Source organism: Zootoca vivipara, chromosome 2 (assembly GCF_965207765.1).
Source record: "Zootoca vivipara chromosome 2, rZooViv2.hap1.1, whole genome shotgun sequence".
Classification (NCBI taxonomy): Eukaryota; Metazoa; Chordata; class Lepidosauria; order Squamata; family Lacertidae; genus Zootoca; species Zootoca vivipara.
The window spans coordinates 3,679,229-3,693,006 of NC_142584.1; the positions used below are offsets into that span (position 1 = coordinate 3,679,229).

The 13,778-nt window shown below is 48.2% G+C and overlaps 1 protein-coding gene across 6 annotated transcripts in view; it reads left to right on the forward strand.

Moving 5' to 3' along the window:
• Positions 1-13,778, forward strand: part of ADCY6 (adenylate cyclase 6) — a 48,356-nt gene that overhangs the window by 16,982 nt on the left and 17,596 nt on the right. For 5 of the 6 annotated variants that reach the window (XM_060272144.2, XM_060272143.2, XM_060272147.2 and 2 more), the window contains exons 9-17: positions 1,329-1,470; positions 2,195-2,323; positions 9,659-9,684; positions 9,898-10,045; positions 10,184-10,281; positions 10,854-11,009; positions 11,784-11,871; positions 12,602-12,718; positions 13,191-13,352. In XM_060272144.2, the coding sequence (XP_060128127.1) occupies positions 1,329-1,470; positions 2,195-2,323; positions 9,659-9,684; positions 9,898-10,045; positions 10,184-10,281; positions 10,854-11,009; positions 11,784-11,871; positions 12,602-12,718; positions 13,191-13,352 (1,066 nt within the window). The remainder of the gene's footprint in view (positions 1-1,328; positions 1,471-2,194; positions 2,324-9,658; positions 9,685-9,897; positions 10,046-10,183; positions 10,282-10,853; positions 11,010-11,783; positions 11,872-12,601; positions 12,719-13,190; positions 13,353-13,778) is intronic. The other variant, XM_035101118.3, reaches the window with a different exon arrangement.

Below are 13,778 nucleotides of genomic sequence, written 5' to 3' on the forward strand. Positions count from 1 at the left end.
AGAATTTGGCTGATGTCACAAGCAGTGTCCAATAGATGCCACCTTCCCTGTCCCAAAGGCCTGCCCTATCCTTGAGGCTTGGAAGTGGGGGTTGCTGTTATCCAAAAAATGAGGCAAGAGATGTGATTATTTTTAAACAGCAGCCATTGTCCCGCTGCCACAAAGATGCATTTTTACTGGGGCAAAGTTGTCTGACCATCTCAGCCACCTCCACATGGCTCTGCCCACCTCTGTGCCTAGAGAGGCCCCATAGTTTTGCATAAACAAGCTGCTTGGTTTGGCCAGGACTTCAGCTTGCTGGTAGCATGAGCAAAACCGGGCTCTCTAGTTTTGGTGGTCATGGTCTTGACTCAATGGTGGGGAACTGGATCTCAGCTTGCAGGCCAAGCTTGACAGGTGAGTGGGGTGGACCACCCTGACAAGCACCTGATAGCAAGTGGCCCAATTTGGCCCTCATGGTTTGAAGTCAATCCTTGCAGGCAAAGTCACTGCCATCTGTTCATCCCTGGCACTCTTGCAAAGCCCTGTCCCCACTGCTTGAAGTGGCCTTGCAGACCACAAATGAGGGCCTGTGGGCTGGAGTTTCTCCACTACTGCATGGGCCAGGTGTGGTGAAGGTGACCAAAGACTGGGAAGGCTTTCATCTCTTCCCTTGGAGCTTCTCCAGTGGCTTTTCCCAGTTGCCACCTGCAGCCTCTTCACACTTCTAGTCCCTTCATTCAGCACTCTTGACCCCAACTCTCTCCCTTCTCATCTCCCCTTCTTGCACTTCTTAACCCACAAAAAGCCATCTATCATTGCCTTCCCCAGTCCTGTCTCTGTGGCTTTCAGCCATGCTGCTCCCTGTTTCTTCCTTAGTTCCTGAAGACACACCTTCGAGGCTTTCCCCTGATATTCAGCTTAGTCCACTTTTGTCTTCCCTGAAGTCCTATTGCTACCTCCTCTAATTTTACTACCCACTTACTTGCCCTTTCTGTTCAATTGCTCATTGAACCTCCCATGAGAGGTGGGAGATTCTCCTTCCTTGGGGGTTTTAAAGCAGAGGTTGGATGGCCATCTATCATGGATGATCTAGTTGAGATTCCTGCATTGCAGGGGGTTGGACTAGATGATCCCAGGGGGTACCTTCCAACTCTGCAGTTCTATGGTTCCATGATTCTGGCCTCTTGCTCTCCAGCTTCGTGGGCAGAGACCAAACCACTTACCTGTTGAATGGTATCTTCTTCCTCTCGTGAATAGTAATGGCAGTTGTAGGTGTGGCTCAGAGGGAGTAGGAGGGGGGGGGCTCCACCAGATGACTTGGCTGAGTGACAAAAGTTCTGTGATAGGCGGATCCATATTACGCGAGCTACGCTGCAGTACCTGAATGAGGACTACGAAGTGGAGCCAGGGCACGGGGGCGAGCGCAATGCATACCTTAAGGAGCACAACATCGACACCTTCTTCATCGTGGGCTGCAGCCAGAAACGAGTGAGTCCTGGAGGGGTTGGGGACTGGGGAAGAATATCACAGTAATTTGCTCTTGTGCAGGGGTCATGAAAGGCTTTCCCACCATGGCTCTTGGGCAGGTGCCCCCGTTTTCTCTGACTTTTTAAAGGGAAGTCTCTAGCCCTCCTAGAAAAAAGTTATGGAGCAAAATGTGAATATACCTTCTGAGATATATTTTTCCTGGTGCTGAGATATGTTCCCTGTTGCTTTTAGACTGCAAATGTTTGTGTATGTAGGTAGAACCAATACTGTGTGATCCCTCAGAATCACAGCAGGACATACCTCTCTTCCAATAGTAAGTCTGAGGTGGTCGGGGGTGGGAGTCTCTAAAGTTGTGTTATGCCACATTCCCCACAGCAGCCATTGTGTGTTATGCAATGCCACCCCAGTGGTAGCAATTTTGTGACTGGCACTCCCAGCATATTCTCAACATTTGATATGTGTCCCATGGCCCAAAAAAGTTGCCCCCCCCCTCTAAGGTGTGGAGGGTTAGAAAACCTCCCTGCCAGCCAGCAGGGCGCTGCTTGTTCATGGGGAAGGTGAGCACTCTGCTATCCGAAGCTGGAGTTGTGGAAGCTGCAACTCTGGCCGGCCAAGATGAGCAGGCTTATTCCAAGGAGGGTATTGGAAAGGGCCTTCCCTCTCTCCCCATGCCCCCCCCAGCTTCTTTGTTTGCACCTCCATGGCCTGTTTTTCTCTCCAACAGAAAGAGGAGAAGGCCATCTTAGCCAAGCTGCAGAGGGCTCAGGCCAATTCTACCGAAGGACTGGTGCCTCGCTGGGTGCCTGAGCGCTCCTTCCCCAGGACAAAGGACTCTAAGGCCTTCCGACAGATGGTGAGTGCCAGTGAGGGATGGAGGGAGGGCTTGCTTTGAGCGCACATCCAGCCAAGGGGGTGGAAGCAAAAGGCAACTGGGCTTTGATCACGTTACACGTCTGCTTGCAGGTCCCAGGTGGGTAATGGTCTGTTGTGTTCATTTTACACTATGCATTTATTATCCTTAGCGAAAGAGACGGAAGCCCCCACAAGCGCCTGCTCTCACGAATGTTTAAGCACAGAGGGTTGTAGCCAGCTTAAGAGTAGACCTGTTGAAATTCATGGACCTAGATTAAGCCATGTCTTAATTTCAATGGGTCTGCTCTGAGCCAGGCTAGCATTGGCTACAACCCATAGTGACCATGGCAAAAGCCTTGCCTGTGTTGGCTTTTCTGACTGTGTGGCAAGGTGTTCACATGGCAGCATGTGCAGGAACTGGTCTCTTTGATTCTCATTATTGGCGCAGATGAAACGGATGTCTCTTACTGAGTCCAGTATTAATCTACTTTGCCCAACTTGATTGGCAAAAGGGCTTTGGGTGGGGATCTTTCCAAGCGCCGCTTATGTGAGCTCCTTTTACCGGAGAGGCTGGGGAGCATGGTGAAATCTACACACCCAGAGCCTCTCTCTGCTACCATTTGGGCTCCTCCACACGGGCTCTTCAATGCCAGTCCAAATGCCTTAAAACATCCTCAGAGTGCTTTAGAAGGGAGCCACCAATAGCTTCCCTCTTTGGTGGCATGGGTGGCGCAGTGAAGAAATCCATCTTGCTTGATTCTGCAACTTGCGGTGGAGCAAAGGAGAAAGTATGTGGAATTAAGGTAGAGGATTTCTCTGGGGCTTCTGTGCATTGAGGCTGTTTATAGGTCAGAGCAGCACCTTGACTTGTGCCAAAGAGACAATAGTGAGCCTTGTGCCAAAGGAGCTGGCCCAGAATGAGGGGGGGGGGTGATAGGGTGGGAGTAGCTCTTGAAGGCCATAGGCCATAACCATAAAGTGACTTCCAGTGCAGTTGGATTACCGGCCATAAAACTGAAGGTGTCACATGCCAGAGTTACAGTTTTATCCCACTTGCAGCAAATTGCACCCATGAGAACCAGGCTGTTCCTGATCCCAGCAGCTGAGAAAGCAAATAATGTCCCCACCCTTTATGTGATGTACAGATACTGTAATATATTTGATGCTCAACAAGCAGGCTGTTTTTCTCTTTCCTTGTGGCATGGGCCAGTTGGAGGCTTTGGGCTGAATCTGCTCAAGTAATTTTTCTAAGATCATGTGGATGGCATATATATATATATATATATATATATATATATATATATATATATAGTGGAAGGTCCTCCTCTACCTCCCTCCCAGCTCAGCATGAACCTACCCATGTTTCAAGAACTTCCTTGGAGACTCTGTTCTTCCTGAACCCTTTTGCCATTTGAAGTGAATTGAGGGCAGAGTTACTTGGGGTACGACTCCTTGGTGGTGGAATCCAAACTCTGGAAGTCCCTCCCAAGGGATATTCACGCTTTCCCTGATCTCTGTTAATTTTTGCTGCTGTTATTGACCTAGGCTGTGCCATCCCAGGATGCCCTCAAAGCTGGAAGAGAATCTCCCACCTTCTGCTAGCTTTTGGTCATTGTTTATTGCTGGTAACTTGATTGATTGATTAGTTCTTGATTATTATTATTTTTTAAAAAAAAACATTAAGTGCCCCCTCCAATTATATTTATATGGGTTCTTATTGTTAACCACTGTGTAGATAAAGGTAAGGGTAAAGGTCCAGTCGTGACCGACTCGGGGATTGCGGCGCTCATCTCGCGTTATTGGCCGAGGGAACGGCGTATAGCTTCCAGGTCATGTGGCCAGCATGACAAAGCCGCTTCTGGCGAACCAGAGCAGCACACAGAAACACCATTTACCTTCCTGCCGTTTACCTATTTATCTACTTGCACTTTGACGTGCTTTCAAACTGCTAGGTTGGCAGTAGCTGGGATCGAGCAACGAGACCTCACCCCGTCACGGGGATTCGAACCGCCGACCTTCTGATCGGCAAGCCCTAGGCTCAGTGGTTTAACCCACAGTCCCACCCGCGTCCCTACTGTGTAGATGCTTTGGCTCAAAAAGGCAGGATATAAATTTTCTAATAAATAAAAGCCTAGATCCATATGGAGATATTGAGTAGCACCGCTTTTTAACTTTGGAGAGGAACTGGCTTTTGAAATGAGATGCCGGCGCACCAGATGTCCAAGAGTCTGCTTGGGTGCTGCAGCAGACACCAAGAAGCATAGGGAATCTCCTCAATGTGTGTTTTTGAATATGTGTGTGGAATGAAGCCTGCTGTCTTTCTATCTAGGAGTATCCTCCATGAGGACAGCAGAAAGGCAGATAAGTAGACTACACCACCAGCACAGATCCAGCTATTCACCCTGTCAACCTTTTGGAGGCTAGATGACCAATGTTAAAAGGAAATCTATTGATACCATGCAGATAGGGGAGATCTGATGTGTTGTGTGTTGTGTGATCTGATGTGTTGTGTTTTCCCTTGAGATAATCATCCTGAGAGACAAGCTAGTTGGTCAAAGGAGGTGTCAAATATCCTACAAACAAGAGAACAAAATTATTTTTTTGCCTTTTTTTGGAAAGAAAAGTTTTGGAAGGAATTGGGATTAAAGTAGGACAACATTGGTAGAGCAAATATGCTGCATGCAGATGGTTCCTGGCATCAGTCCTTCTCCTGCTATCAACCACCACAGCCAACAGCTCTCTCTCTCCCACCCTTTTCTTCCCACCCGCCAGCCCCTCGCCCTGGAATCTTCTTTCCCCGGAGTCTTTCCTACTTCCTTCCTGTGACCTCAGCACAATGCACTTGCTTTTCTAAGTCTCCCTCCTCCCAGCCCTATTTTGCTTTATCAATTGCATGCAGCATTGTTACAGCAACAGTTGTTCCACACGGGGGCAGGTACTGTTCCCAGTTTGTGTGTGACTGGGAGGGGGAGATTTAGAAACTAACATGGCTATGACCATTATCTTGATGTACTGGCTAACTTTAAGACTTTGGAAGCATTTAAAAATAAAAAATAAGTTACTACATTCTCATACCAGTGACAAACTTAGTTGGTCTCCAAGGTGCTACTGGAAGGATTTTTTTAAAAAAAAATTATTTTGTTTCGACTACGGCAGACCAACATGGCTACCTACCTGTTACTACATGTTGTTTGCTTTGTGAGATTCTCACAAAAAGCCAAGGTAACAACCTATTTAAATAGCTGGGATAGGGATAGCTCAGTCAGTAGAGCATAAGAGACTTAGTCTCAGGGGTGTGGGTTCGAGTCCCATGTTGGGCAAAATATTCCTGCATTGCAGGGGGTTGGAACCTTGTGGTTCTATGACTCTATGAATTGAGTGAGGCCTTAGCATGAAATCTACCAGCTTCTGCACAATCCTGAGAGACTTGGCTTTTATTTTAAACACAACAAAAAGCAAGTTTGTAGTCCCCACAGCCCTTGTGTGAATGAGAAAATACAGATGGCTAAATTTTCAGCTCTCATGGCCAGTGTGTGACCCACAAGACCCTTTAAGCTGATCACCAGAGGTCTTACCAATGCTTAAGCAAACTGTGTGACATTTTAATTCTGAGTATCTGCAGAATGACCTTGGCTGTGCCTCTACACACATGTTCCACGGCTATGAGGGCCCTCATTGTTAGATGTTGATAAGTTTGTCACAGAGCCTGACCACATCTGAAGGGGTCCAATTGTGCCACAAAATATACTCCCAGCCCACAGACATGTTTCTCGAGAATAGAGGGCAGATCCACCGATACTGAAGCTGTCTTTCCCTGGTTTCAAAACCAAAGAGTGTTGGGGGGTTTTAAGTGAGACTTTGTGCATTGCAACAGTTGTTTGTTCTCACTGCACCGTCCTTTTTCTGGAAAAATCCCATTTGCCCTGCATAAATAAAACATGGCTGTCTAGGGATTTTAAACACTGTCAGCTCCCCATGGAGGTTGTTTCTTTAATGCAATATCTATCCAGACTTCTTAGTCACTATGACCTATCATTTCTTAGACTATCTCAGTTTCTGGCAATAGAAAACTTGTATGCAGAACCTTGTAGCTGCTACCCTGATTTCTGCAGTGTAAAGTGTGAATTGAGCAAGATTTAAAGCCAATTTGCATAATTCCCGAGTTTTAAAAACCTACCACTACCACTTAATGTGCTGCTCTTCATCATATTGTCACAGTTTGCTGGTTGCTAAGGGACGACCCGTGGTCTTGTGTCATTCCCTGTGAAGGGTTGCTGTTAATTTGTTGATTGCTTGATTGCAGGTTGTTGCTATGGCACTGGTTGCTCAGTGGACTTTGTGGGTTGGCATCTGTTGCCATGGCATTCTTTGCATCTTGGGAGGAGCTTCATTAGCACGGTAGGAGGAGCTACTCTGCCAGTGGTGGCAGCCCATTGTCTGACATGGTTTGGTAGTGGCTGATTGGTTGCCACGATCCTGGTGGCTGTTGCATGATCTGGCAGTGCCCTTTGCTCCCAGCATCTGTTGTGGTTGTGGTTTAGCTAATTCAATGCAGTGGAATGGTTTTTGTTGGTGGTTCTGGTGCCTCACTTGTGCTCGGGGCCTAGGAGTGAAGCAGTTTGGGGTCACTTCAGCCCTGCATGAATTTCTGAGTTACTTACCTTTTCTTCTAATTATGGTTGGATCACTTCCTCCTCAGATTAAGCCCTACTTGGCCAAAGGTGGGAGGGCACCAGCAACACCCTTCCCCCCCCAATGCCCCCCATACCTGCTCCCAGATTTCTCACATTCAGGTCTGGAAAGAGATTAAAAGTGCATTCAGCTGGATGATGACCAGGAACTCTCTGCATGTTGGGCATGTGGCAAGGCGGGGCCAGTGCTTCTTCCATACACAGCCTAGCCCTTATGAGTTTGGCTCAAGCACCTGAAAAGGACTTTAGACTTACGGCTATCCTGTTGAAGAGGAACCTGCTTTCAGAGGCTGTTGGATTCCCGAGAGGCCTTGGGCAGTTTGGGGCTAGTGTTTTGCTCTGTGGAACATGGAGGTGACTCAGGCAAGTGAAATAATCACTTCCACTAGAAAGAGTCCATTTGCTGCACCGGCTAGCATGGTGTTGGCAGTAGCGAATCCAACCAAACACAGGTAACTGCTTATGATTGCCATTATTGACACAGAGTAGATTCAGTGAAGGATCAACACTTCCACCTCACCATTGTAACCTCACAATGCCACCCAGTGGAGGGTATGTCACCTTCTCCATCTGAGCCCCTAGACTCCCCAGAGGCCAGCTACGACTTATTTGCTAATCATTTCAAAGACAGAATTCCTCATATCTGCACTGACTGGAATGCCTTCTTTACTGCAGTATCTGTGATCATGTTCAGAACAGGCACTGAGTCACATTTTGTCGCTGAGGCCTGAGGCTGCTCTGAGGGATGGGGGCAGCTCAATCCTTGCCCTTCCTGTCTCCTTACATCTGCCTGGGGCAGTTTCATCAGCTGCGTCTAGGGGCTATAAATGTCTCTTTCTGAGATAAGACTACTGTACCTTTTAAAGAAAATTGAGATAGAACCATTTTCCTGCATTGCAGAGGATTGGACTAGATAACCCTTGGGGTTCCTTCCAACTTTACAGTTTTATGATTCTATGACCATTCTTGGTAAGGGGCATCCAAAGATTCCCCCCCCAGGCATTTTGGGGCAAGGTTCTTGAACTGAAACTCAGTCCAGACGGGATGGAGCTACTATGCATGGCTTATCTGTCCAAGAAAGGGTGGTTCAGCCTGTTCTGGCTGCGGGTAAGGATTAGATCTGTCTTGGTATGCTATTAGGATTGACGTTATCTTTTGGTGGGGAACCCAGTGGCTTTCTTGGCTTCGAGATCCTTTTTACCACCTTGGGTGGTACACCAGATGTGATTTCTCCTTGGCCGAGATTCCAAGCTGTAATTTAGTATGCACTGATAACATCCCATTTTGATTACTGTATTTAGTGAGCTATTTGAGGAGCCCCCTTAGAAGCTTCAGGTGGTTTAAAATACTGAAGATTGTTGCTGGGAATTTGGGGTTTTGATTGTCTCTCACCAGTTTTGAAAAGAACTGTGCTGGCTTCCTGTCTGCTTTTAGGCACGATTCAAAGTTCTGGTTTTGACCTTCAGGTCTCTAAATTACTTGGGATGAGGGTGACTTTGGAAGCCCATTTTCAAGTGCTCTCTCCATCTAAGGAGAGGTGGGAGGGGAGCTAAGATGGAACTCTCTCTCTGTTTGCACCCTGTCTTTGAAATGTGTTCCCCAAAAGAGATTTGCCTTGCACTGACTTGGTTTATCTTCTCAGCAGCAGGTAAATACCATTCCCCCCCCCCAGGTCTTTTTGCTACTGTTGTGTCCTGATCTTATGTGGTTTTAATAGCTGTATGTTATGCTCTGCTGTTTTAATATTTTACATAGCTATTTATTATTATTATTATTATTACTACTACTACTACTACTACTATTCATATTTTATTTTTATCCCACCTTTTCTCCAAGGAAATCAAGTTGGTATTCATGGTTCTCCCCCTCCCCAGTTTAGGTTGAGAGGTGGTGACTAGCCCAAGGTCAGCCAGTAGGTTTCATGGCTGAGTGGGGATTTGGTCTCCCAGGTCCTAGTCCAGCACTCTAACCACTATACCACATTAGCAGTACAGTATTTTGGTGAAGCAATACTTAGCAGGATTTTAAACAATTCCCAACCCACCAACTGATTGACAGGTGTGTGTGTGTGTGTGTGTGTGTGTGTGTGTGTGTGTGGTTTGGGGGATATGACCCCAGAGGCCTAATTGGACACCCTAATGGACCAAGGCGCTGGAGATTCCCCACCCCCCTCAAAAATAAATAAATAAATATTGCAGGTATTGCATGACTAATAGCATTCCCTCACAGTTGTTAGCCATCTCTGCACTTTAGACATTCACAGTAAAGATTGTGTGATTATATTTTAATGTTCTAAAAAGATCACAAGTTCTACATTTTTTGTGCATGTGTATACAATTTTCTTAAAATCTGCTGTGAACACTTGAATGATAGCCACACTGTGGAGAAGTCTTCTAGCAAAGATCTGATGGGCATCCATGCTTTTGACCTTCTGGTGTCTCTTGAATACTGTTTTTAGGCCAACAGGCTTTTGCAGCTATTTAATTAGCCAGTCACTTGGATGATTTTTTGAATTGTTTTTAATGGCGCTTAATATCTTGGTGTTGCAAACCACCCTTGTATTTAAAGATAAGGTGGTACAAAAATGCTTTTATGAATAAATATAAGTATCTGTTTCCTCTCTGTGTCTCCCTCTCCTTTCTCAGGGTATTGATGATTCCAGCAAAGACAAGTGAGTATCTTGCCTGGCTCTTGGGACCCTAGCAGCAGGTAGGGAGGCTGTGCCAGTTAGAGCCCTTTGCCTGTGTTGTGACGGTCTGGGAGCTGATTCTGCAACGAGTGGCGAGATGAATGTGGGGGGAAGGACTTCACTGGCAAGGCTTGCTTTGCTGCCCCTTGATGCCCCCACAACTAGTCATAAAACTGGGACATCTGCCTCTTGCAGCCGAAGCACACAGGAGGCCCTGAACCCTGAAGATGAAGTTGATGAGTTTCTGGGCAGAGCCATTGATGCTCGAAGCATTGACCAGCTGCGCAAGGACCATGTCAAACGCTTCCTGCTCACTTTCCAGAAGCCAGAGTTGGAGAAGAAGGTATCTTCCCATTTGCTTCTGGAGTCTTCAGCTTTCAGTCTGGACATGGGAATCCCACACCCCTCTGCTCCAGTTCAGGCAGAGCCACCCCCACTCCCCACTGGTAACTTCCCTTTCTCTTTTCCTTCCCCCTTGCAGTATTCCAAAAAGGTGGATACCCGCTTTGGCGGCTACGTGGCTTGCACCGTGCTTGTCTTCTGCTTCGTTTGCTGCATCCAGATTGTCATCTTCCCGCAGTGAGTGACACATCTGCAAGAGTACGTTCGTCATGTACTCTTTCTGCAAACGTGGTACATTCATGCCCATGTGTGCATGTTCACAGGATCCCAGTACTGTATGTGCAATGGGTCTGCATCCTACGCTTCTCCATTGCTGCATACAGGGCAGTCTCTAGCAGGTCGGGCGCCCTGGCGCTGAGGGGCAGAAATCGCTCTGGCGGCCCCGCCCTTGCAGGGCGCAGCATGGCTTCCACGTGGCTTTGCCGCGCAGCGCCCCACCTACCGGCCCAGCGCCCTGCGCCACCAGGACTCTACCTAGAGCCGGCCCTGGCTGCATATGGTAGCCATAGGCGAGGTAAGGTGGCATGTACAGATGCATAGTCCTAAGCACCCCTAGTTCTCATAAAGGCTTATTATGAACTACTTGCCATAATGTGCCACCAGCAGATGCACAGGACCCTCAAGCCGCTGATTCCCAATCCAGGCACACCCTGACATTGGAAGGAATTGGGCCAAGGGAACCTCAAAGTCATAGGAAGCTGCTTTCTACTAATTCCAACTCTAGACCCCTTCTTGCTCATTATTGTCAGCACCAGCTGGTGGAAGCTCTCCAAGATTTCAGACGGGAGTCTTTCCGATCCCTGCCTGGAGACACCCGGGATTGAGCACGGGACTTCCTGCATGCAAAGCAGGTGTCGTACCACTAAACCGCAGGCCTTCTCTCAACTCCATCTCCCTGTCCACAGGTGTGGAGAAATGCTGCTTGAACCATTGGGTTTCAGTTTCCAATTGGATAACCCAAGATATCCCTCATATATTTAGCCAACTCTGCCTGGATTCCAGTCACATTGTGGCCTGGATTCCGGCCACAAATGTTTTAGGGGAAGAGGAGGGAAGAATTTCAGTTGCTGTTATTAGGGAGCATAGATGTGCTGTCTATCTGTGAGCCTATTTACACTTTGAACCATGACACCCAAGTTCCCACTCTCACCCGTGTTACACACTGATACAGAAGGGGTTGGCAAATGCCACGGGACAACATTGTGAGAAAAGGCGATATGCTAGACTGATTAAATGTCTAATTTGGGGATATCCCTGAGCGAAGGAGGGGTAAATGAGGAAGAGGGGAGAGCACAGTCTGTGGTTGTGGAGGTTTTTGCTTCCAGGCTGATTTTTAAGCAAAAAGAGGAGGAGAAGTTACTTACCAACACAGCCAAACTGGTCTTGGGAGTCAGGGGTCACAACAAGTGGAAAACCCACACAATACACTATTTTAAAATTTAACATTCTGTCTTGCAACAATAGCCACAATATTATTAACTTACACAGTACTTCTGCCTTCCCCACACCTGGGGCCTGGATCTTGTTGGGACCACAATTCTATCATCCCTGACCATTGGCCATACTGACAGGGACTGATGGGAGTTGGAGTCCACCAACATTTGATGAGTGGTGGAAAGCCACACGCATTATGGTGTTCTCCTGACTGGTGGGGCTTATTCTGCCTTGTCTCCCCGCAGCTCCCCTCTGATGCTTGGCGCCTACATCAGCATCTTTGTCATCCTGGCCACCATCCTTTTTGTCTGTGCCATCTACTCCTGCCTTGGCGTGAGTGATTTTCTCTTCATTGGGGCCCCATGTCTTTGTGACTCCTTAAGGACTATCTTCCCTCCGCCAGCCCTTGGACCCTACCTGGAAACACCCCTTATTCCTTTGGAGGGTGCAGTCTGGTTCTATGCCACAGCGTCACCCCCAGCCCCTTCAGCCCTGGATATGCTGTCCTGTTGTCAGATTGGGCTCCTGTCCATTGAAGGGTGAGGAAAGGCAAAGCAAGTCCGCAGCCCCTGAGTTGCTCAGGCCAATGGACAAGCTGGGTCGGGAAGGTTTTACATGGATCTGAGAGAATCTTCTGACTGTACTGTAGCTAAGAGGCTTTCTGGCTAATCTCCCTGCAGTTTCCTCTTCAGACCAGTCAGAACACAGGAAGCTAACTTCTATACCAAGCCAGACTATTGGTTCTCCTGGTGCTGCCCTGGCTGGCAACTGTTCTCTAAGGTCTCTCAAACCTGCTCTGTTCAACTGGTCATGCCAGGAAATGGGCCTGGAACCTTCTGCATACCAAGCAGGAGCTCTGCCACTTGAGTGTGCAAGCTAAATCCCCACCTGTTATCACCTGGGTTCAGAACCTGCTGTGGGTTTGAATGCTAACACCTGATTCTGGTGAGGGGGCAGTCAAGGCTTCCACTTTCCTGGAGCCGCCCCTTGTTCTAGCCTCTTGGGCATAACGGGGTGTGTGGTGCCCCCCCCATCTCATAAGACCTCTCATGACTCCCTACAGCCTTTTCCAGCCGCCTTGCAGCGTGTCTCCCGCAAGATTATCCAGTCGCGAATGAACAGCACGATTGCTGGTGTTGCTGTCATCCTGCTGGTCTTCATCTCTGCTTTTGTTAACATGGTATGAGGGTTGGGAGAGGTGGGCAGGTCTTGCAGTGAGGTCTTGACTGGTGTGGGGACAGTCGAGAACCGAGGCAATATGGGAGTCAGGAAAGAACACAAAGGTTGCTTTAGGCTGGAGATACACACGAGAGGGGGGGGGAACTAAAGTGGTTTGAGGGAGTTATGCACATGCTTCCCTGAGTCAAGCAGGTGTTTGGAACAGTACAAAATCGTATTTACCAGTGGGCAAAAGTGGGAAGTAAGTACTGTATACATTATGAGCAGCAGTCCCACTTCCAAGCCTCTCTGAACCTTCAACTCTCTGAAGAACCCTTTGTCTGTCTCCAGCCCCAGAGGCCAGGCTCTGCATTATCTCGGTTGCCATAAGTCTCTGGCATTGGGTGGGATCGGGCAAGTCCAGAGCAAACAAGAGCAGCATTGCGCTCCCTGTCAGCCCTACATAGTCGGCCATTTTTCCCCTCTCAACCCAGTTTGCTTGCAGCCGGCTCCGCCTCCAAGACTGCGCTGCCAGCTTTCTCAACATTACCCCATCCACCGTGGGGCCCTGCCACCTACGTGCCCTCAACTACTCATTGGCATCAGAAACTCTGCCCTGCCAGGGAAATGGTGCATCTAGCTGCAGCTTCCCTGAGGTACGTGTATTTCAGAAAGATCGGGGGGTTGCGTGAGGTGTGAAGAGTTGTGGGTAGAACTTGGGGGTTCAGTCCCTGGGCCTGGGGTCAGCATTTACCTGTCACTCCAAGGCTGGTCTCTCCTCCCTTCCTTGTGGGTTTGTGGCTCTGTCTGGGTCTTGGAGGTTGCTCAGGTGTGAAAGCTGAGGCGGGTGGCATATCTGTGAAGACAGGAGGAGAATGTAGCATAATAGGTCTGCCTAATTGACTATCCTGTTTCACACAGGGAACTCCACAAGCAAGGCACAAGCGTGGCAATCTCTCCCGGCTGCTTGTCCGTGGATAGTGGCCGTTGGTAGAACCATCCTTCGTGAACTTCTCTAATCTCTCCTTTAAAAAAATCTTGTGGCAGCAAACACTATCCAAATTAAGAGTGGGGAGAAGGAG